Source organism: Haemaphysalis longicornis, unplaced genomic scaffold, assembly GCF_048455015.1.
Source record: "Haemaphysalis longicornis isolate Haplotype H1 unplaced genomic scaffold, Haemaphysalis longicornis Haplotype H1 scaffold_2, whole genome shotgun sequence".
Lineage (NCBI taxonomy): Eukaryota > Metazoa > Arthropoda > Arachnida > Ixodida > Ixodidae > Haemaphysalis > Haemaphysalis longicornis.
This window is the reverse complement of record NW_027526295.1, coordinates 56,776,977-56,800,314: the sequence shown is the minus strand read 5'-3', so window position 1 is coordinate 56,800,314 and position 23,338 is coordinate 56,776,977. Positions and strand designations below refer to the sequence as shown.

The following is a 23,338-nucleotide window of genomic DNA, read 5'->3' as shown; positions in this document are numbered from 1 at the left end:
TTACTTTATCTCGTGTTCTGTTGTTTACTTCGTATTCTTGTTAATTTATCTAGTGTTCTGTCCTTCCTTTTTTTATGCTATTCCACAAGCATTTTTTGTGGCTGGTGTAATATGACCTGTTAGCTTGACGTTATTTCTCTTTATGCCCCATTTCTTGTTTACCGATGATGGTGTAACCTTTTGACATCTGGCCTTGGCCTGACTAACCAGTCATAGTGCACAAGCTTAGGGAAAAAGTAAATGCCTAATAAGGATTTCAAAGAACCAAGCATGTGCAGTCGTAGGCATTATTTCCAAAGGGGAGTTTCCATGTGCACAGTGACATTACTGGAAAGCAACCTGTGTGCACCCGCCGCGGTGGCTCAGTGGCTAAGGCGTTGCGCTGCTGAGCACGAGGTCGCGGGTTTGATTCCCGGCCGCGGCGGCCGCTTTTCTGATGGAGGCGAAAAGCAAAAACGCCCGTGTGTACGAGATTTCGGCGCACGATAAAGACCCCCAGGTGGTCAAAATTAACCCGGAGCCCTCCACTACGGCGCGCCTCATCGCCTGCGTTGCGTCGGCGCGTTAAACCCCACAATCAAATCAATCAAAGCAACCTGTCATTAAAAAGGGCTGGTCGTATTGTGTGCATTTTCTTAGGCACACATATCGAAACCCTCAACCTCTCCCCAGGTATTTCATAACATTCGTGAAAAATTTCCTTTTATTTAGTCATTTATGCAGCACCCATTAAACCAAAAGGTGGCACATCTCAAACATATTGCTAAGTTCCTCGTTGTGGGTACTCGCTGTCAGCCAACACAAACAGAACTCATCACATCAAAGATGGTACACGATGGGCATGAATGCCAATGCCACTAAGGTCTGTAGTGGACGCGCATTTCACGGCGCGCTGAAGGTGCGTTTCTCACGCTCGCTCGGGCGGCGGTTTGCGTTACCGGACCCGCCGGATGTATGACGCGTGAGCTATTGTGTTCCATGCCTGCGCCGCCGCTCCATCGGGGACCGGGGGGGGGGTTTATTTCTCTTCGCTTGATAAAGGCACTTGAGTTCCAGCAACCGGTCGGTGTGGTCGCTCTTATCGTCACGAGACATGGTGTCAGAAGTGGGATAAAGTAGCGACACATCAATCGATTATTAATAGCAATCAGTCTAAGGTGCGTAGCCTGCAAAACACGCTATGGCGGATGGAGAGATCAAGCCTTCTATCCAGTTCAGCGGCACCGGGCTTCAACCGCCACCAAAATTCGATTTTGGGAACCCAAGCTCCTGGAAAGAATGGGTGTACCAGTTCGACGACTATTGCTATGCATCTGGGCTCTACCAAGCGCCGGGAGAAGTACAGGTCAGAACGCTTCTTTACGCCATGGGCTCCCAAGACGCCCGCCGCGTTCTCTACACTAGCATTGTCCAGCGAAGACTGGAGCTCGCTAGAAGCAGTCAAGAAGAAGTTCACCGATCACTTCATCCACCCGGTCAACGAGGTCTACGAAAGTGTCCGCTTCCACCGTCGAACCCAGGGCGTAGGCGAGACCGTAGACGAGTTCTACAGTGCACTGCGTACACTTGTCAAAAAGTGCAACTACGCCTCAGCGGAAGTGGAAGAACGACTCGTTCGAGACAGGTTCGTCGTGGGTCTCTGGGACTCTAACCTTGTGGACAAACTGTGCTGAACACAAAAGCTTACCCTTGAAGAAGCAAGACTACAGGCTCGCATCAACGAAGATGCCGTGAAAGCCCGTGCAGTGGTGTTCCAAAAAGAGCGGAATCCTGCTCACTGTCGCCGAGGCCAAAGTTCAAAAGCGCTTCCAAAAGCCGCGACATGGCTCGGATTCTCAAGGGAGCTCCGGCATGCGTGTTACGAAGTCCAACACAAGCGACGCTACCAGGAGCTGCAGATACTGCGGTCGACCAACGCATCCTCGAGCAGACTGCCCAGCTAGGCAAGCCAAGTGCAAAGGGTGTAATCGGATTGGACACTTCGAAGCAGTCTGCGAAAAGAAAAGCAAGAAGAACATGGGAGCTCTCACACTTCACTCCGTAGCAGCCCTCACCAGAGCCAAGTTCGTAAAAGTGGCCGTCAACGGTCACAACGCTAACTTCAAGGTTGACTCGGGGGCGGAGGTGACAGTGGTACCGGACTCGTTTTCAGGCATACATAAACAGCTGCAAAAGCCAGAAGGTGAGCTTACGGGCCCAGGAAATTACTCCCTCACCGTTCTTGGAACATTCCAAGCGAAACTGAGCTGGAAAGGCAGGTCTACAGTGCAAACAGTGTATGTTGTGCCTTCGCAAGACCCGCCACTTCTTGGATTCCCTGCGATACAGGCTCTCGGGGTTATACGGTTCGTGGGCAGTGTAACGGATTCTACCGTCACTTTGAAGGACAGTCTCTTCGATGGCTTGGGCGAGCTGCAAGACGAATACGTGATACGTCTCCAACCAGGAGCCAAACCGTTCTCACTCAGCGTGGTGCCGAGAAGAGTACCGATTCCGCTTCACAAACCAGTTCGAGAGGAGCTCAGCAAGCTCGAATCCCAGGGAGGCATCCGACGGGTGGACCGTCCCACACCATGGTGTTCCAGTATGGTAGCCGTTCCAAAAGGCGGAGGAGGCTACCGAATATGCGTTGACCTCACCCGACTCAACGAAGTCGTGCTTCGGGAGCGTCACATACTACCCTCAGTCGAGAACATCCTGGGACGCCTCGGGTCAGCAAAGGTATTCTCTAAGCTCGATGCTACCGCTAGCTTTCACCAGGTTAAGCTTTCCGAAGAAAGTCAAGAACTCACTACGTTCATAACACCAATGGGAAGGTTCTGTTTCCAAAGGCTACCTTTTGGAATTTGCTCAGCGCCAGAATATTTTGATCGACAGATGAGCAGAATTCTGGAGGGCCTCGAAGGAGTTGTGAGCATGATTGACGACATTCTTGTCTTCGGAGCATCGCAGCAAGAGCATGACCAACGTCTCAAGCAGGTGTTACAGCGCTTGGAAGAGGCGGGAATCAAGCTGAACCGCAAGAAGTGCACGTTTTCTGCAACCCAAGTCAAGTTTCTTGGAGTCATGGTTAGCGCACAAGGAATCAGTCCCGATCCAGAAAAGGTCGAGGCCTTGGCCAAGTTACCAACCCCATTGGATGTCAGCGGTGTCCGAAGACTGCTGGGAATGGCGAACCATGTGGGCCGCTTCATTCCTCATCTTTCCGACATCACAGCAGCGATCAGGGCATTGCTTCAAAAGAGAAACTCGTGGCTTTGGGGACCGTGCCAGCAAGCTGCTTTCGACAAGCTCAAAAGCTTGCTCAGGTCAGAGGTCTGCATGGCTAAATATGATCCATCGTACCCCACGGTTGTGTCAGCTGACGCAAGCTCATATGGTCTCGGAGCCGTATTGCTTCAACATCAACCATCGGGAGAACGACGAGCGGTTGCCTACGCCTCACGATCTCTAACGGACACTGAAAGCCGCTACAGTCAGACGGAAAAAGAAGCTTTGGCTGTGACGTGGGCTGTCGAGAGGTTCGATCAGTTTCTGAGGGGCATCGCATTTCAAGTCGAAACGGATCATCGTCCTTTAGTCATGCTCCTGGGATCAGCAGAACTCGACATGATTCCGCCCAGAATCCAGCGCTTGCGAATCCGTCTCATGCGCTATCAGTTCACTGTTCTCTACTTCCCTGGCAAGCTGATTGCCACGGCAGACACGCTGTCAAGGGCTCCTATTCAGGGACACGATCCGGAACGAAGTCAACGGCAGACAGACTCCATCGAGTTATTCGTCGGGGAAGTCGTTACAGCAGCTGCCAACCTCATGTCCTCCCGCATGGATGCGTTACGCAAGCACCAAGCGGAAGACGGCCTCTGTTCTGGGCTACTCCGCTTCTGTGAGAAAGGATGGCCAGAAAACGTCTCAAAGGTCCCAGTTCATCTAAGGGAGTACTGGAAGGAAAGAGGCAACATCACAGTGTGCGATGGCTTCTTGCTCAAAGATCGGTGCATCATTATTCTAAGCTTGATGCGCCGTGAGGTACTTCAGCAAATCCACGAAGGCCACCTGGGCATTGGACGGTGCAAAGCAAGGGCAAGGGACGCAGTTTGGTGGCCTACCCTTAACAGCGAAATTGAGCAGCTCGTAACATCGTGTGAGAAATGCACTCGGACGAGAGTTCAGCGTTCGGAGCCACTAATCGCAACACCGACTCCAAATCGGCCATGGCAGCGTGTAGGCGAAGACTTGTTTGAACTTGACGGAACTCACTACATAATCGTGGTGGACTACTACTTTCGTTTTCCGGAAGTAAACAGCTTGTCGTCGACCACCTCCACAGCTGTCATTGCGGCTGTCAAGAGCACGTTCGCGCGACATGGAATACCTGATGTGTTCGTGTCCGACAACGGCCCGCAATTTTTGTCACGGGTGTTCGCCGAGTTCGCGCAGACCTACGGATTTCATCACATCACGAGCAGCCCGGGTTACCCACAGTCAGCCGACGAGACCCACACATGGCGCTTCTGGTATACCGCGACACGCCAGGAGTGAGCGGATACAGCCCGTCGCAGCTCCTAATGGGCCGACGCCTGCAAACGACAGTGCCGAAGATGCCAGACACCCTGCAACCGGAGTGGCCACAGCACGATAAATTCACAGCTAAGGATAAAGCTAACCGAACAAAACAAAGTCAAGTCTTCAACCGTCGTCACGCCGCCCATCAACTCCACCCACTCGCTGACGGGGAGGATGTGTGGGTGCAGGATATGTCATGCGCAGCAAAGGTGCTTAGCCCAGCAAGAAGACCGCGCTCATATGTGGTGGAAACACCGAAAGGCATCATTCAGCGCAACCGTCGGCATTTGGTGCCATTCAACGGTGCAGGCATGCCTGAGGGCCTTGCGTCTGACAGTTATTCAAGCACAGGTGAAGCACCAGCAGTGACGGTCGAAAGCTCCGCGGATCAAAGTAGAGAGCTAACTTCAAATCAGCGCACCGAGCAGCCAGAAGCAACGGCTGAAACAACAGCGATGTCACCATCAACCAAGTGCGACAGTGACAGTGACCCACGAGTGACCAGGTCCGGCCGACAGGTCAAGCGCCCGAAAAGGCTGGACTTGTAAAACACAATTCTCTCAGAAGGGGGGATGTAGTGGACGCACATTTCACGGCGCGCTGAAGGTGCGTTTCTCATGCTCGCTCGGAAGGCGGTTCGCGTTACGGGACCCGCCGGATGTATGACGCGTGAGCTATCGTGTTCCACGCCTGCGCCGCCGCTCCATCGGGGACCGGGGGGTTAATTTCTCTTCGCTTAATAAAGGCACTTGAGTTCCAGCAACCGGTCGGTGTGGTCGCTCTTATCGTCGCTCGTCAGCCGACGAGACAAGGTCCATGTCACAAGTACTCGCTCATAGTGGACAGTGGCAGAATTACGTCAAAACGAGCAACATCTCAGGAAAGACTGCCAAGGCCAATAAGTTTCCGGTCACATGCACTCGTTCATAGCAGACAGTGGCAGCATTACGTTAAAACGAGCAACACCTCAGGAAAGACTGGCAAGGCCAATAAGTTTCCTGTCACTGGCACTCGTTCATAGCAGATAGCGGCACCATTACGTCAAAACGAGCAACATCTCAGGAAAGACTGCCAAGGCCACTGATTTTCCGGTCACGGACACTCGTTCATAGCAGATAGTGGCAGCATTACATCAAAACGAGCAAGATCTCAGAAAAGACTGCCAAGGCCACTGAGTTTCCGGTCACGGACACTCGTTCATAGAGCCAGTGGCAGCATTTCATCAAAACGAGCAACATCTCAGGAAAGACTGCCAAGGCCACTGAGTTTCCAGTCACGGGCACTCGTTCATAGCAGATTGTGGCAGCATTACGTCAAAAGGAGCAACATCTCAGGAAGGACTGCCAAGGCCACTCAGTTTCCGGTCACGGGCACTCGTTCATAGCAGATAGTGGCAGCATTACGTCAAAACGGGCAAAATCTCAGCTGCCAAGGCCACTGAGTTTCGGGTCACGGATACTCGTTCATAGCAGATAGTGGCAGGCCACTGAGTTTCGGGTCACGGATACTCGTTCATAGCAGATAGTGGCAGCATTACGTCAAAACGAGCAACATCTCGGGAAAGACTGCAAGGCCAATAAGTTTCAAGTCGCATGCACTCGTTCATAGCACGCAGTGGCAGCATTACGTTAAAACGAGCAACATCTCAGGAAAGACTACCAAGGCCACCAAGTTCTCTATCACAGGCAGTCACTCAGCCCACAGAGCCCGAAAACGTGCCGCAAACACTGAACACCACAAAAAAGGGCCCCAAGGCCACCAAGTTCCCTGTCACAGGCAGTCACTATCAGCCGGCAGAGCTAGAACACGTGCGTCAAACACTCAACAACACAAAAAAAGGTCCCCAAGGCCACCAAGTTCCCTGTCGCAGGCAGTCACTGTCAGCAGATGGGGGCAGAACATGTTGCAGGCAACACTGAACACCATAGGAAAAGATACCAGGGTCAACACGCACCCTGTCAGAGGTGCTCTCTGTCTGCCGACAAAGCCAGAACAGAGCACGTCAAACACGAAACACCACAAGAAAGGACACCAGGGTCACCATGTTCCCTGTCCTAGTTGTCAGCCGAGAGGCAGATCACAGCGCGCCAAACACGGCACATGTAACACCACAAGAAACGACAGCAGGGTCACGAAGTTCCCTGTCCAAGGTACTAGTCAGCCGAGAGGCACATGTAACACCACAAGAAACGATAGCCGGGTCAGCAAGTTCTCTGTACAAGGTACTAGTTGTCAGCTGAGAGGCACATCACAGCGCGTCAAACACAAACACGGAAGAGCAGAAGAAAAGACACCAGGGCCACCGAGATCCCTGTCCAAGGGAGGAGCTGCCAGCTGAGAGGCAGATAACAGCACGTCAAACACGGCACACGTTACACCACAAGAAACGACAGCAGGGGCAAGAAGTTCCCTGTCCAAGGTACTAGTTGTCAGCTGAGAGGCACATCACAGCGCGTCAAACACAAACACGGAAGAGCAGAAGAAAAGACACCAGGGCCACCGAGATCCCTGTCCAAGGGAGTAGCTGCCAGCTGAGAGGCAGATAACAGCACGTCAAACACGGCACACGTTACACCACAAGAAACGACAGCAGGGGCAAGAAGTTCCCTGTCCAAGGTACTAGTTGTCAGCTGAGAGGCACATCACAGCGCGTCAAACACAAACACGGAAGAGCAGAAGAAAAGACACCAGGGCCACCGAGATCCCTGTCCAAGGGAGTAGCTGCCAGCTGAGAGGCAGATAACAGCACGTCAAACACGGCACACGTTACACCACAAGAAACGACAGCAGGGGCAAGAAGTTCCCTGTCCAAGGTACTAGTTGTCAGCTGAGAGGCACATCACAGCGCGTCAAACACAAACACGGAAGAGCAGAAGAAAAGACACCAGGGCCACCGAGATCCCTGTCCAAGGGAGTAGCTGCCAGCTGAGAGGCAGCTAACAGCACGTCAAACACGGCACACGTTACACCACAAGAAACGACAGCAGGATCAAGAAGTTCCCTGTCCAAGGTACTAGTTGTCAGCTGAGAGGCACATCACAGCGCGTCAAACACAAACACGGAAGAGCAGAAGAAAAGACACCAGGGCCACCGAGATCCCTGTCCAAGGGAGTAGCTGCCAGCTGAGAGGCAGATAACAGCACGTCAAACACGGCACACGTTACACCACAAGAAACGACAGCAGGGGCAAGAAGTTCCCTGTCCAAGGTACTAGTTGTCAGCTGAGAGGCACATCACAGCGCGTCAAACACAAACACGGAAGAGCAGAAGAAAAGACACCAGGGCCACCGAGATCCCTGTCCAAGGGAGGAGCTGCCAGCTGAGAGGCAGCTAACAGCACGTCAAACACGGCACACGTTACACCACAAGAAACGACAGCAGGGTCAAGAAGTTCCCTGTCCAAGGTACTAGTTGTCAGCTGAGAGGCACATCACAGCGCGTCAAACACAAACACGGAAGAGCAGAAGAAAAGACACCAGGGCCACCGAGATCCCTGTCCAAGGGAGTAGCTGCCAGCTGAGAGGCAGATAACAGCACGTCAAACACGGCACACGTTACACCACAAGAAACGACAGCAGGGGCAAGAAGTTCCCTGTCCAAGGTACTAGTTGTCAGCTGAGAGGCACATCACAGCGCGTCAAACACAAACACGGAAGAGCAGAAGAAAAGACACCAGGGCCACCGAGATCCCTGTCCAAGGGAGTAGCTGCCAGCTGAGAGGCAGATAACAGCACGTCAAACACGGCACACGTTACACCACAAGAAACGACAGCAGGGGCAAGAAGTTCCCTGTCCAAGGTACTAGTTGTCAGCTGAGAGGCACATCACAGCGCGTCAAACACAAACACGGAAGAGCAGAAGAAAAGACACCAGGGCCACCGAGATCCCTGTCCAAGGGAGGAGCTGCCAGCTGAGAGGCAGCTAACAGCACGTCAAACACGGCACACGTTACACCACAAGAAACGACAGCAGGGTCAAGAAGTTCCCTGTCCAAGGTACTAGTTGTCAGCTGAGAGGCACATCACAGCGCGTCAAACACAAACACGGAAGAGCAGAAGAAAAGACACCAGGGCCACCGAGATCCCTGTCCAAGGGAGTAGCTGCCAGCTGAGAGGCAGATAACAGCACGTCAAACACGGCACACGTTACACCACAAGAAACGACAGCAGGGGCAAGAAGTTCCCTGTCCAAGGTACTAGTTGTCAGCTGAGAGGCACATCACAGCGCGTCAAACACAAACACGGAAGAGCAGAAGAAAAGACACCAGGGCCACCGAGATCCCTGTCCAAGGGAGTAGCTGCCAGCTGAGAGGCAGCTAACAGCACGTCAAACACGGCACACGTTACACCACAAGAAACGACAGCAGGATCAAGAAGTTCCCTGTCCAAGGTACTAGTTGTCAGCTGAGAGGCACATCACAGCGCGTCAAACACAAACACGGAAGAGCAGAAGAAAAGACACCAGGGCCACCGAGATCCCTGTCCAAGGGAGTAGCTGCCAGCTGAGAGGCAGATAACAGCACGTCAAACACGGCACACGTTACACCACAAGAAACGACAGCAGGGGCAAGAAGTTCCCTGTCCAAGGTACTAGTTGTCAGCTGAGAGGCACATCACAGCGCGTCAAACACAAACACGGAAGAGCAGAAGAAAAGACACCAGGGCCACCGAGATCCCTGTCCAAGGGAGTAGCTGCCAGCTGAGAGGCAGATAACAGCACGTCAAACACGGCACACGTTACACCACAAGAAACGACAGCAGGGGCAAGAAGTTCCCTGTCCAAGGTACTAGTTGTCAGCTGAGAGGCACATCACAGCGCGTCAAACACAAACACGGAAGAGCAGAAGAAAAGACACCAGGGCCACCGAGATCCCTGTCCAAGGGAGTAGCTGCCAGCTGAGAGGCAGATAACAGCACGTCAAACACGGCACACGTTACACCACAAGAAACGACAGCAGGGGCAAGAAGTTCCCTGTCCAAGGTACTAGTTGTCAGCTGAGAGGCACATCACAGCGCGTCAAACACAAACACGGAAGAGCAGAAGAAAAGACACCAGGGCCACCGAGATCCCTGTCCAAGGGAGTAGCTGCCAGCTGAGAGGCAGATAACAGCACGTCAAACACGGCACACGTTACACCACAAGAAACGACAGCAGGGGCAAGAAGTTCCCTGTCCAAGGTACTAGTTGTCAGCTGAGAGGCACATCACAGCGCGTCAAACACAAACACGGAAGAGCAGAAGAAAAGACACCAGGGCCACCGAGATCCCTGTCCAAGGGAGTAGCTGCCAGCTGAGAGGCAGATAACAGCACGTCAAACACGGCACACGTTACACCACAAGAAACGACAGCAGGGGCAAGAAGTTCCCTGTCCAAGGTACTAGTTGTCAGCTGAGAGGCACATCACAGCGCGTCAAACACAAACACGGAAGAGCAGAAGAAAAGACACCAGGGCCACCGAGATCCCTGTCCAAGGGAGTAGCTGCCAGCTGAGAGGCAGATAACAGCACGTCAAACACGGCACACGTTACACCACAAGAAACGACAGCAGGGGCAAGAAGTTCCCTGTCCAAGGTACTAGTTGTCAGCTGAGAGGCACATCACAGCGCGTCAAACACAAACACGGAAGAGCAGAAGAAAAGACACCAGGGCCACCGAGATCCCTGTCCAAGGGAGTAGCTGCCAGCTGAGAGGCAGCTAACAGCACGTCAAACACGGCACACGTTACACCACAAGAAACGACAGCAGGATCAAGAAGTTCCCTGTCCAAGGTACTAGTTGTCAGCTGAGAGGCACATCACAGCGCGTCAAACACAAACACGGAAGAGCAGAAGAAAAGACACCAGGGCCACCGAGATTCCTGTCCAAGGGAGTAGCTGCCAGCTGAGAGGCAGATAACAGCACGTCAAACACGGCACACGTTACACCACAAGAAACGACAGCAGGGGCAAGAAGTTCCCTGTCCAAGGTACTAGTTGTCAGCTGAGAGGCACATCACAGCGCGTCAAACACAAACACGGAAGAGCAGAAGAAAAGACACCAGGGCCACCGAGATCCCTGTCCAAGGGAGGAGCTGCCAGCTGAGAGGCAGCTAACAGCACGTCAAACACGGCACACGTTACACCACAAGAAACGACAGCAGGGTCAAGAAGTTCCCTGTCCAAGGTACTAGTTGTCAGCTGAGAGGCACATCACAGCGCGTCAAACACAAACACGGAAGAGCAGAAGAAAAGACACCAGGGCCACCGAGATCCCTGTCCAAGGGAGTAGCTGCCAGCTGAGAGGCAGATAACAGCACGTCAAACACGGCACACGTTACACCACAAGAAACGACAGCAGGGGCAAGAAGTTCCCTGTCCAAGGTACTAGTTGTCAGCTGAGAGGCACATCACAGCGCGTCAAACACAAACACGGAAGAGCAGAAGAAAAGACACCAGGGCCACCGAGATCCCTGTCCAAGGGAGTAGCTGCCAGCTGAGAGGCAGCTAACAGCACGTCAAACACGGCACACGTTACACCACAAGAAACGACAGCAGGATCAAGAAGTTCCCTGTCCAAGGTACTAGTTGTCAGCTGAGAGGCACATCACAGCGCGTCAAACACAAACACGGAAGAGCAGAAGAAAAGACACCAGGGCCACCGAGATCCCTGTCCAAGGGAGTAGCTGCCAGCTGAGAGGCAGATAACAGCACGTCAAACACGGCACACGTTACACCACAAGAAACGACAGCAGGGGCAAGAAGTTCCCTGTCCAAGGTACTAGTTGTCAGCTGAGAGGCACATCACAGCGCGTCAAACACAAACACGGAAGAGCAGAAGAAAAGACACCAGGGCCACCGAGATCCCTGTCCAAGGGAGTAGCTGCCAGCTGAGAGGCAGATAACAGCACGTCAAACACGGCACACGTTACACCACAAGAAACGACAGCAGGGGCAAGAAGTTCCCTGTCCAAGGTACTAGTTGTCAGCTGAGAGGCACATCACAGCGCGTCAAACACAAACACGGAAGAGCAGAAGAAAAGACACCAGGGCCACCGAGATCCCTGTCCAAGGGAGTAGCTGCCAGCTGAGAGGCAGATAACAGCACGTCAAACACGGCACACGTTACACCACAAGAAACGACAGCAGGGGCAAGAAGTTCCCTGTCCAAGGTACTAGTTGTCAGCTGAGAGGCACATCACAGCGCGTCAAACACAAACACGGAAGAGCAGAAGAAAAGACACCAGGGCCACCGAGATCCCTGTCCAAGGGAGTAGCTGCCAGCTGAGAGGCAGATAACAGCACGTCAAACACGGCACACGTTACACCACAAGAAACGACAGCAGGGGCAAGAAGTTCCCTGTCCAAGGTACTAGTTGTCAGCTGAGAGGCACATCACAGCGCGTCAAACACAAACACGGAAGAGCAGAAGAAAAGACACCAGGGCCACCGAGATCCCTGTCCAAGGGAGTAGCTGCCAGCTGAGAGGCAGATAACAGCACGTCAAACACGGCACACGTTACACCACAAGAAACGACAGCAGGGGCAAGAAGTTCCCTGTCCAAGGTACTAGTTGTCAGCTGAGAGGCACATCACAGCGCGTCAAACACAAACACGGAAGAGCAGAAGAAAAGACACCAGGGCCACCGAGATCCCTGTCCAAGGGAGTAGCTGCCAGCTGAGAGGCAGATAACAGCACGTCAAACACGGCACACGTTACACCACAAGAAACGACAGCAGGGGCAAGAAGTTCCCTGTCCAAGGTACTAGTTGTCAGCTGAGAGGCACATCACAGCGCGTCAAACACAAACACGGAAGAGCAGAAGAAAAGACACCAGGGCCACCGAGATCCCTGTCCAAGGGAGTAGCTGCCAGCTGAGAGGCAGATAACAGCACGTCAAACACGGCACACGTTACACCACAAGAAACGACAGCAGGGGCAAGAAGTTCCCTGTCCAAGGTACTAGTTGTCAGCTGAGAGGCACATCACAGCGCGTCAAACACAAACACGGAAGAGCAGAAGAAAAGACACCAGGGCCACCGAGATCCCTGTCCAAGGGAGTAGCTGCCAGCTGAGAGGCAGCTAACAGCACGTCAAACACGGCACACGTTACACCACAAGAAACGACAGCAGGATCAAGAAGTTCCCTGTCCAAGGTACTAGTTGTCAGCTGAGAGGCACATCACAGCGCGTCAAACACAAACACGGAAGAGCAGAAGAAAAGACACCAGGGCCACCGAGATCCCTGTCCAAGGGAGTAGCTGCCAGCTGAGAGGCAGATAACAGCACGTCAAACACGGCACACGTTACACCACAAGAAACGACAGCAGGGGCAAGAAGTTCCCTGTCCAAGGTACTAGTTGTCAGCTGAGAGGCACATCACAGCGCGTCAAACACAAACACGGAAGAGCAGAAGAAAAGACACCAGGGCCACCGAGATCCCTGTCCAAGGGAGGAGCTGCCAGCTGAGAGGCAGCTAACAGCACGTCAAACACGGCACACGTTACACCACAAGAAACGACAGCAGGGTCAAGAAGTTCCCTGTCCAAGGTACTAGTTGTCAGCTGAGAGGCACATCACAGCGCGTCAAACACAAACACGGAAGAGCAGAAGAAAAGACACCAGGGCCACCGAGATCCCTGTCCAAGGGAGTAGCTGCCAGCTGAGAGGCAGATAACAGCACGTCAAACACGGCACACGTTACACCACAAGAAACGACAGCAGGGGCAAGAAGTTCCCTGTCCAAGGTACTAGTTGTCAGCTGAGAGGCACATCACAGCGCGTCAAACACAAACACGGAAGAGCAGAAGAAAAGACACCAGGGCCACCGAGATCCCTGTCCAAGGGAGTAGCTGCCAGCTGAGAGGCAGCTAACAGCACGTCAAACACGGCACACGTTACACCACAAGAAACGACAGCAGGATCAAGAAGTTCCCTGTCCAAGGTACTAGTTGTCAGCTGAGAGGCACATCACAGCGCGTCAAACACAAACACGGAAGAGCAGAAGAAAAGACACCAGGGCCACCGAGATCCCTGTCCAAGGGAGTAGCTGCCAGCTGAGAGGCAGATAACAGCACGTCAAACACGGCACACGTTACACCACAAGAAACGACAGCAGGGGCAAGAAGTTCCCTGTCCAAGGTACTAGTTGTCAGCTGAGAGGCACATCACAGCGCGTCAAACACAAACACGGAAGAGCAGAAGAAAAGACACCAGGGCCACCGAGATCCCTGTCCAAGGGAGTAGCTGCCAGCTGAGAGGCAGATAACAGCACGTCAAACACGGCACACGTTACACCACAAGAAACGACAGCAGGGGCAAGAAGTTCCCTGTCCAAGGTACTAGTTGTCAGCTGAGAGGCACATCACAGCGCGTCAAACACAAACACGGAAGAGCAGAAGAAAAGACACCAGGGCCACCGAGATCCCTGTCCAAGGGAGTAGCTGCCAGCTGAGAGGCAGATAACAGCACGTCAAACACGGCACACGTTACACCACAAGAAACGACAGCAGGGGCAAGAAGTTCCCTGTCCAAGGTACTAGTTGTCAGCTGAGAGGCACATCACAGCGCGTCAAACACAAACACGGAAGAGCAGAAGAAAAGACACCAGGGCCACCGAGATCCCTGTCCAAGGGAGTAGCTGCCAGCTGAGAGGCAGATAACAGCACGTCAAACACGGCACACGTTACACCACAAGAAACGACAGCAGGGGCAAGAAGTTCCCTGTCCAAGGTACTAGTTGTCAGCTGAGAGGCACATCACAGCGCGTCAAACACAAACACGGAAGAGCAGAAGAAAAGACACCAGGGCCACCGAGATCCCTGTCCAAGGGAGTAGCTGCCAGCCATCAGGGACAACACGGTGCAGCAAACACTAAAGACCAGAGCAGTGACAGCAGGTTCACCAAGTTCCGTGTCACAGGGATGCACAGTCAGCCAAAAAGGGCAGAGAATGGTGCGGCAACACTGAACACAACGCAAGACGCCGAGGCCATCATGCTCCCTGTCAGAGGTAATCGGTGTGAGTTGACAGGCAGAACAGAGTGCGTCGAACACTGAACAGCACAGGAATAGACACCAGGGCCGCCAAGTTCTCTGTCCAAGAGAGTAGCTGTTGACCCACAGGCAGACCATATCATGTGAAACTGAACACCACAAGACACCAGGGTCACCAAACACCCTGTCACAGGGTCTCGCTGTCAGCCGATGGAGCAGAGTATCGTGCGGCAAACACTGAACATAGCACAAAGGTCTCCTAGGCCACCAAGTTCCCTCTCATGGGGACTCGCTGTCGCCCGGCGGGGGCAGAACATGGTACAGCAAACACTGAAGATCGCAAATATGGCACCAAGGTCACCAAGTTCCCTGTCACAGGGACTCACCGCAACCGACGAAAACCACACTTTCCTTGAGCTGGGGCGCTACTGGTGTGCAAACAAAACTTGCTTTGTCAGCTTGTGCCTTATGTAGGAGCCTTTGTTTTTTTCAGAGATGCGGCGAGCAATTGCCTTGAGGCGGAGCACGATGTACTTGTGGATGACCACCCTTAGTAAGTTCGTGACATGAGGAGGGTTGTCGCAGTAGTGCTCCAGGCCGTCAAACAAGTAGCTGTGCTGCTGGGCGAAGTTGCTGAATGCTTTCAGTGTTAGCGCAGGAGCTCGTAGGTTGGCATTGTGGCTCTCCCGACGTATGATGTTCTCTGACACCTGAAGGGCGATGTGCACTAACCGAGATGGCTCAATGAGGCCGCCATTGTCTTTCAGAGCTGTCAGAAGGCTCGTAATGTTGTCTGAAAGTAGGAGGCCAGCGCATTCTGTGCAGTGCAACTGCTTCGTGATGCTCCTCACAACATAGCCGCCTATGTATTGAACGACCTCTCGGGAAAACTCACTCAGGTGGAAGTAGTCATGGTCAAGTGCAGCTTGTTCCGACACAGTTGGTATGAGTGCTGCCTCGTTTTCGGGGCTGTTTTCTCGGCTGCAGGCACTCCTGCGCTGCCCCTGGCTGCTGGATAGGGTTATTCCTTCAAGCTGTGCTTGCACGTTGGCCTTTTGGGAAGCCAGCACAGCAGCATGAACGAGTGTCTTCCGGTACGCGAGGCGGAACTGCGCTGCAGAGGGGTTGTTGTTCCAGCCTCCGCGTTGCCGGATGCAACTGAAGTACATTTCAAGTGGGTCCTGGTCCAAATTGCTTGTGCAAATGTACCTACACACAGCAGAAAAAAAACAGGCGCATACAAAAACATTTGTAAGGGAAGTTGCGGCACAGTTTTTTTAACCTTACTTTGGAGCCGGCTATATGCAAGGCATACATTAGCCACCTTCATTGACATCATGCAACTAAACAGCAATCTGTTCTTTAAATGCACACCTTAGCAGAAAGATTGGGCGGCTTACTTATTCATATGGTGGTGGATTGCCTAGTGATACTGTTTTGGGTTCATTGGGTGGCACACAGCCACAGAACGGAGCACTATTGACCAGAGTGTAGTTCAAGAGCGTGCGTGAAACTGCCTGGTCTTGCCAGCCAGTGGAAATCATTTAGGGGTTGCATTTAAACTGAACAGCTACCCTACAAAATAATATGGGGACCCTCCTAGAACTTGCTAAAAATGTCGGGGCAGCAGCCTAGTAGGATTTCTGTACCGATTTTGTGCGCTCCACAACGGTTGTGCTCGAAATATAGATCTAATGCTGCCCCTTAAAGCAGCAGGGTGAGGAATTAAAGGTTAGTGGTTTGCTGTGGTTTGGTAGTTGACAGTCATTCGTTCATTACGTGTTTTTCCCACATCAAGGCCATAAGTTGTCTATTCGTTGTTTGTGCACTGAAACACTGGTTGAGATAAAAGACAATACCACTATGCCTTTAGCTGTACACCGCAAACAAGAGGAGAGGAATAATGGTGAATGTAGAAGGGCCTGTACACTAACCTTGCAGCTGGCTTTTCAGTAACGCGTGCATCAGAGGCAAATGTGGGATGAAAAATGTCTGCCATTTATGTGACATCTCTGTTGGAGGTTATGCAAACAAATTGGACTACTGCCGTGCGCATTTTGCAGGCTTTCAGTACTTCACTGTACTTGCTTTACATTATGTAGTATACCTATGGACCAAGTACTGATAACATAAGCGCTTCCACAGGAATCATGGTTAAGTAATTTAGGTTAACGGTTGTGTAATCATTGCAGATTTTGTTGCTGTCATACAAGACCCTCACAAAAGGCACGCCAGTTGATGTGGTGTTTAGACCTCAGTTCATGCGAACTGATTGGATGCAAGGACAAATCCCATTACAAGCACCATAGAAAACGTTTGCCTGCCAAGCACGCAGCACTCCTCAAAGGATTCGCATTGCACGTGCAAGAAAAACATGAAGGCAAAACGGACTCTGCATTATTGTGAAGATACATTAGTTAATAATTTGCTATGATTTCGTTTGCCATGGAGTGATGTCTTTTTTATTGGAGGATTTACTTTTCATAGAACTTGTTTCAATAATCTCAATCCCTTAATAGGATTTCATGAACTCGGCAATGTTCATACCTGGTGAAGTAGGTAAACATTGCAGATTCTTACGTGAATCGATGCATTGCCGGGGTAAGGGTTAACCTACTAAACGAAGTAGTGTCCTGCGCCTGTGCAATAGCATGCCTTTGCATGTGTGCCTCACGTGATGAGCCTGAAGTTCAGGTGTTCATTTTTGTTAGAAATTACCATCATGCACCAAACTGGCCTTAAACGTATGTCATTGGAAAACAGAGGGCCCTTGTTTTTTGACACTTATGCTTTCGAGAGGGCGCATTATCAGGCCTTCAAATTCAAATGCACATAACTTCAGCCATCCTTCAAACACATCCTGTTCACAGCTACCACATTTTGTGAACTAGCATTTATAATGTTTTTACCTGTACACCCTAGTGCTACAATGTGTACCCACCTGCACAGCTCAGAGTCGAACATCGATTCAGCCAGCATGACCACGCTCTTCAAGGTGAATGCCAGGGATATAGCGGACATCCTCCTGCCGTCCTGCACCACTGGTCTGCCTGACTCCAGCTGGAGGTCCATGAGGTCCTGGCCTGCAGCCTCCATGGCCTCCCTCTGGTACTCAAAGGTTTGTGCTCTCAGTGGTGCCTTAAGTCCCTTGGCCACAGGGCTGGTAGAGTTGAGGGCATCAAAAGCCCTAAGGAAAAGAATCATGTTTCATACAATGTTGCCCCTTAGATGTTCACTTAAAATTGACCGTTCAGCGCACCTACTGACTTTGTTATTACTGCGAGCGTGTTTTTCAGCCTCGCTGAGGGCACTGCGACACAGGCAAACACGTTGACCTGTGTCGACTAGTTCTGATTGAGGCAACTGCTGTAGTTGAAACTGTGTCTATAGTCAGCTGAACCAACGCAAAGTGCCTTTTCTTTGATGCGGTATTTATTAGCTAGCAGCCCAGCTCTTTACTTTTTATGTTCTTTGTGATATTCTGGGGGCATATTACAGGAAACAAGGTGAAATATGAGTTTAAATTGGACATGCGGAGAGATAACAGTTGTATGGTATGTTACAAGTGTGGCTCTAAGTTTCAGTTTGCAGAGGATCTGCCCACTCCAATAAACAATTGTAGAGCCAACAGTTTCCTGAGATATTGAACTTCTGTTAGATTTTCTGCACAATTGTAGATTCCTAATTGTTTGAGCCTGTTGAAGGGTTGTTGTGTACACTTTGCGTATGAGACTGTTGAAATGACCGAGGATAGGGGAGACAATAAGGGCTGCGGCTTACAACTAAAGCTTGTTTGCGGTGTATTCTTTGTAGTGCCTGGATGCCTGTGTTATGGTATCCCGCATATGATTCCTGTGTATTGGATTGATTGATAGATGGATGATTGATGTTGTGTTTAATGTGTGGGAGCGACGACCTGGGCTATGAGGAGTGACGTGTGTAGGAGTCGGCATTACTTGTTGGTGCTCTGCTCCCAAGTGCAGAAGGGCTGTGCATACTTTGCACTGCCATCTTTGCAAGTTCACTTCTAGCTTTGCACCTTTCATCGCAGGGCATGCCATATGCATGCTGCTCGAGCGCTAGCTTGGCTCATGATGTTGAATCATGTTGAATAAGTTGCTGCAACTTGCTTAAAGTGCATTTGAAAGCGTAGAAAAAAATAGTTTCGCCACGCAAGTTTTTACCCATTGCGACTGCCGTCATTCGCAAATGACATTAATTTTGGCTGTGTAACATAGCGTCAAGAAAATAGTATTAAGTCGGCCGAATGACATTCCATAGGAATGACATTAAATTTCTTGTGTCACGGGTATTAGCCACTGAGCCACCAAGGCGGGTGTTTTGGATTACACAGGAAGTTACTTCAAGATGTATCTGTGAGGATGCATTGAATGAGTAGCCCTGGTAGCTGCATGGCATTTAGAGCGGGTATTTGTATCCCTGCAATGCAGGCTTCCAAAAGGGGGGTGTAGGGAATGTTTGTTCAACAGGGAGAGTCAGCAGCTCAGATGCTGAGGGAGGGCAGGCTAGGACAGATTCCTGGGCAGTTTCATTTACTATCCGGGGGCCCATTTGGAGGTTGTGCCCTGTTAGGCTGGCACTTTTTCGCAACATCCAAGTCGTAATACATGTAGTGGGTGTGTAGAGTGGGGTTTAGGCAAGGGATTTCTTACAGGTTGGGGGAGTTCCAGCAGGGTGAGGTGGAATACCAAGCTCCTCGAGAAGGGTGTATGGTTAATTGTATAGTGATACTTGAAGGGCGATCGCAGACCTAGTTTACTTAGTGTTTGTTTGAAGAGTGTCTGTGCTCCCAACGGTTTGTATTATTTTCTGTCCAGTCATTTTACAGTAATTATACGTACTTACAGCATAAAATATGAGCACCATTATGATTGTTAGTCACTGCCTGCCTTGTATATGTGATTGCTGATGCTCTTACCTGTCTACCATCGCGATGAATTGGGCAGTGCCACTGGCGCCATCAAACCCTGGCTGGCGGAGCTCTTCTGCAAACTGCAAGGCTTTGCTGACAGAGCTGCTGAATGTTTGCGCTGCCAGTCTTACTTTCATCACCTGTTCAAGACAAAATCACAAACTTTGTACATTTCATGCGTCTGTAAGGTATAAAGCGCATCTCACCTGCTGGTGGTACTCTACGTGGGCCTTCGAAAGCTTGTTGGCCGCATGAAGGCCTTCCTTGGTCTGTAGCTGGTGCAGCAAGAGTATGTACTTCCACTGGATGCGCTGCACATGAAAAAAATGCACTGGCAGAGCTCCGAAAAGTTGCTGGTTGCTGCCATCCTTTTGTATGGAATGTTAGCACTGCAGGAAGAAGAACATTTCGAGGCAGTAGAATATCCAGGTTTATTAAGTAAGCAGCCCTGTAATCAAAGCATTGTGTTTGTAACTGGCGAATTGTTGCATTTATTTAATGACCTCAAGGCTCAGTACGAGATAGCACAGCTTGATTGGACCCTATCACGCTGGGCTATTTCCCACATATAGTATGACTAGTGAGCCTTTGCCATACGCCTTCAGTCAGTACCATGACCTTGCTAGAACAGCTATATAGCACTCACTCAGATGGCAAACTGAAGCTAATAATGTTGTAACCCTTTATGGCCAGAAATTGCAGGAATGCGACCAGTGATATCGTGTTTCAACAACCTTGTATTCTGATGGTGGCACAACTCACTCCTATTGCATAAGTTACTTAGCTAACTGTTGTTTGGTTTTTTTGTGTAGGTGTCTTGGGTTGCCTCACGTCATTTCAGTGTGCGCTCAAACTAACTGTAGTCGTGGTGGGCCTGTCACTGCCCGTTCTGAGGTTTTTTACACCCACATTGCAGCCATTCTTTGCTTGTTGCTCCCTCGCACTCTCTGCAAAACCTTTTGCACAGTGCTGTCTTGCATGCAGTAATCAGCATGTGCTGAGGGGGCCTGTGGGCTTCTAGGTTCTTGGAACCACTAGTCTGGGATAGTACTGGATAGTCTTAAGGCTATATGTGCCTTACGAATGTATAGCGAAAGAGTACTGATATGCATTTTCAATACACCGTGGCACTCCATGGCAATAAATTGGAGACGTTACTTATCTGGAGCAAAATATGAAGCTTAAAATGAAAAGTAATGCGCATACACGGTGGTTGCTATTCGTGAAAGGAATGATGTGCAATCCAGGATATTTCATTAAACTGGCACGAAGCATTGCACATGAATTATTCATTTTTACGTTTTATTTCATCTGCAAGAGTACGTTAGGCAAACCTCAGTTGAATGACCGAAATGGTTAGCAAGTTATAATTAAAACAGCAAAATTCAGCATTACACCAAATGCCCCACATACACATATGAACGCGCATATACTATACATAGAACACCCTTGGCAATAGCGGCAACGGTGAGGTTTATTTGACGTCTCGGCCAACAGTCTGGCCTTTGCTAAAAGTAAAAATGCAGTCCTAGTTGGGCGCATTTATACAAAAATCCGCCACACTATCACAACTACAGTGAAACACATAAATGAAAGAAAAAAAGAGCAAGCAGAGAGAGAGAAAAGTGAAAGAAGGGGACGAGGAAGTGCTCACATATGAGTGAGTGAGGGAGTAGGGGAGTGATCATAGCAGAAATGTTTTGTATGGCGACAGCACCTGCCCCCGCTGCCGCTTCCCCTGTTTTCGAAAAACAAAGAGTGGGAATGGGGGGAAATGGGGGGAAAAGAGACCAAGGGTGTTACAGGTTTTAAAAAAAATTGTCACTGATTGGCAGGGAGTGACCCAACAAGTGCTCAATATCCGCAGTTGCTGCTCTGGATTTTTTTTAGAAGATTGGGGAATGAAAATAAAAGGTTAGGGAGAGAGGTCAGAGGACATTTCCCATCAAGCATGGGCAATAAGCACAAATAAGTTTTGAAGTGTGAAATAGAAATGTGAAAGAGCAACTTGCAAACAATGGTGAAGTTCTGGTACAAAAAAAAAGTAAAGGGAAAGCAGACAAAAGAAGAAAAGCGGGTTCAGAATGGGAGGTTGAAAACAACGGAAGGATAGAAAAGGAAAGTGGTGCCACTTAACGAATTCTCACACATACACGGCAATTTCAACAGTCCGGTGCTACGTGGATAGTTCGGAAGGTGACAATATTTTTATCACTTCCAGTGGCCTTAGTTTTCTGCATACACTTTTTTTAATTCATATTTCATTGGTATGGGATATTATTAACATTGTTCCAGCTCTAGCTTTGACTTAAGCCAATATCTAAGAGTGATGCTTAGTTTATTGAAAGACAGGTTTCGAAGGCTCACGTATTGCCGAAGAGGAAGGTTTGAGTTTAGTTTTGAGTGGGCCCTGTGCTTCTTTCACGGAAGCTTTAGGAACTTCTGTGCTTGTCCCATATACCTTGAGCTCAAGCGAACAGGTAATGTTGGAGAAGTAACATGCCGTGTTCCCGCAAATTACCAGAGTACCAGGTTTAGGGAGCCAGTGTGTGTACATAAAGGTATTTTGCGTCAGGGCTGTCTACTTTTAACGAGTACCTACGCGTAATTTACTGTGTCCTTGGCTGCTTACTTGTTCGCCATGTTACGTTGACGTTCCCTTTCAATCAAACAAGTAACGCATGAGGACCATCAATGGTTCGTCTTTAGGCACTTTTACACTGCACATTTCTGTTTATGTATCTAAGAGGAAGACGCTAAGGTACTTATGATAACTGCGCTTAAATATGTGCCACCATTCAGACACTGTATTTGCCAACCAGGGTGCCATCACAACAGGCCCAAATGTAAAACCATAAATACCCTGAATGTGAAGCCCCTCATTCCGAAAACCACCACCTTGGTCTGCCCAGGTTTCTCGTGTGCGAAGGCCTACACCGCACCAGTGAAGCAACCCGCCACCGCCTCTTCAAACACCTTAAATTCCCCCAAGCCTACACTCAAAATGCCACTTTCTATGGAAGATCAACCGGAAGCCCAATTCTCCAAGCAGGAATAACCCGAGGAACCAAGAGGACGGAAATGCCTTGCCACAAGCCAAGAACCTCTGAGGGTCCGATTACCTTTGGGGAAAAGAAACCGAAATGGGAAATAGAAAACCCGTGCAATCCTCTCAATACAAGCATCCGTGCGGCAACAAAAAGGTGAGCGAATCTAAGTCTTTGTCACACTTTGTCCTCATACACCAACCACTCCTGTCTTTCCCCTGCTGTAAAAGCAAAAATTTCTAGCATCAGAGCAGAGACCTGCTCAGACAGGCAACGTTTGCTTCATGTTTAAAAAATGCAATCCTCAAACTGGCAATCGAAAACCGTGCTAAAACAAAACACCCACAAACACCACAACCCCCCTACCAAATGCATGAAGGCCTCTGGGGCCACCCAGGCTGCAGCAAAGAACGCCGCGCATGGCGAGTGGCTAGATAACAGAAACACTGTTTTAACAATGGACCGCCTAGTCAACCTGGAAAAAGCCTACGTAAGCATAAAAATGAATGTATCGAGCTTCACCAACTCCACCACACTGCACAACTCTGCAGTGTAAGCTTGAAGCTAACACAGAGAACCTCTGTTCTCAAATGGACTTGTTCACGGCAGAGTTCCTCAACAGCATCAACAACCTATCACGGGACATCCCGCAAATTGGCACCCAATATGAAGCAAGTGGATGCTATCCATTAGATCAGTAACAATGGGGCAAACAGCAGGGTACAGACACAAGCTGTAATAGATGCAGCCAACCCAGATGTAGAGTCATTGGCAAATGGAATGTGCACACGCAAATATGAACTGCAACACGCAAATTTGAA

At 50.4% G+C, this 23,338-nt stretch overlaps 1 protein-coding gene across 4 annotated transcripts in view; it reads left to right on the top strand.

Moving 5' to 3' along the window:
• Positions 1-23,338, top strand: part of LOC144168917 (uncharacterized) — a 39,511-nt gene that overhangs the window by 2,024 nt on the left and 14,149 nt on the right. For 2 of the 4 annotated variants that reach the window (XM_077697912.1, XM_077697913.1), the window contains exons 3-5: positions 15,525-15,711; positions 17,487-17,645; positions 22,383-22,673. In XM_077697912.1, the coding sequence (XP_077554038.1) occupies positions 15,614-15,711; positions 17,487-17,645; positions 22,383-22,673 (548 nt within the window). In that variant the 5' untranslated portion in view covers positions 15,525-15,613. Of the gene's footprint in view, positions 1-15,524; positions 15,712-17,486; positions 17,656-22,382; positions 22,674-23,338 lie in introns of all 4 variants that reach the window. The other 2 variants (XR_013322292.1, XM_077697914.1) reach the window with 2 other exon arrangements.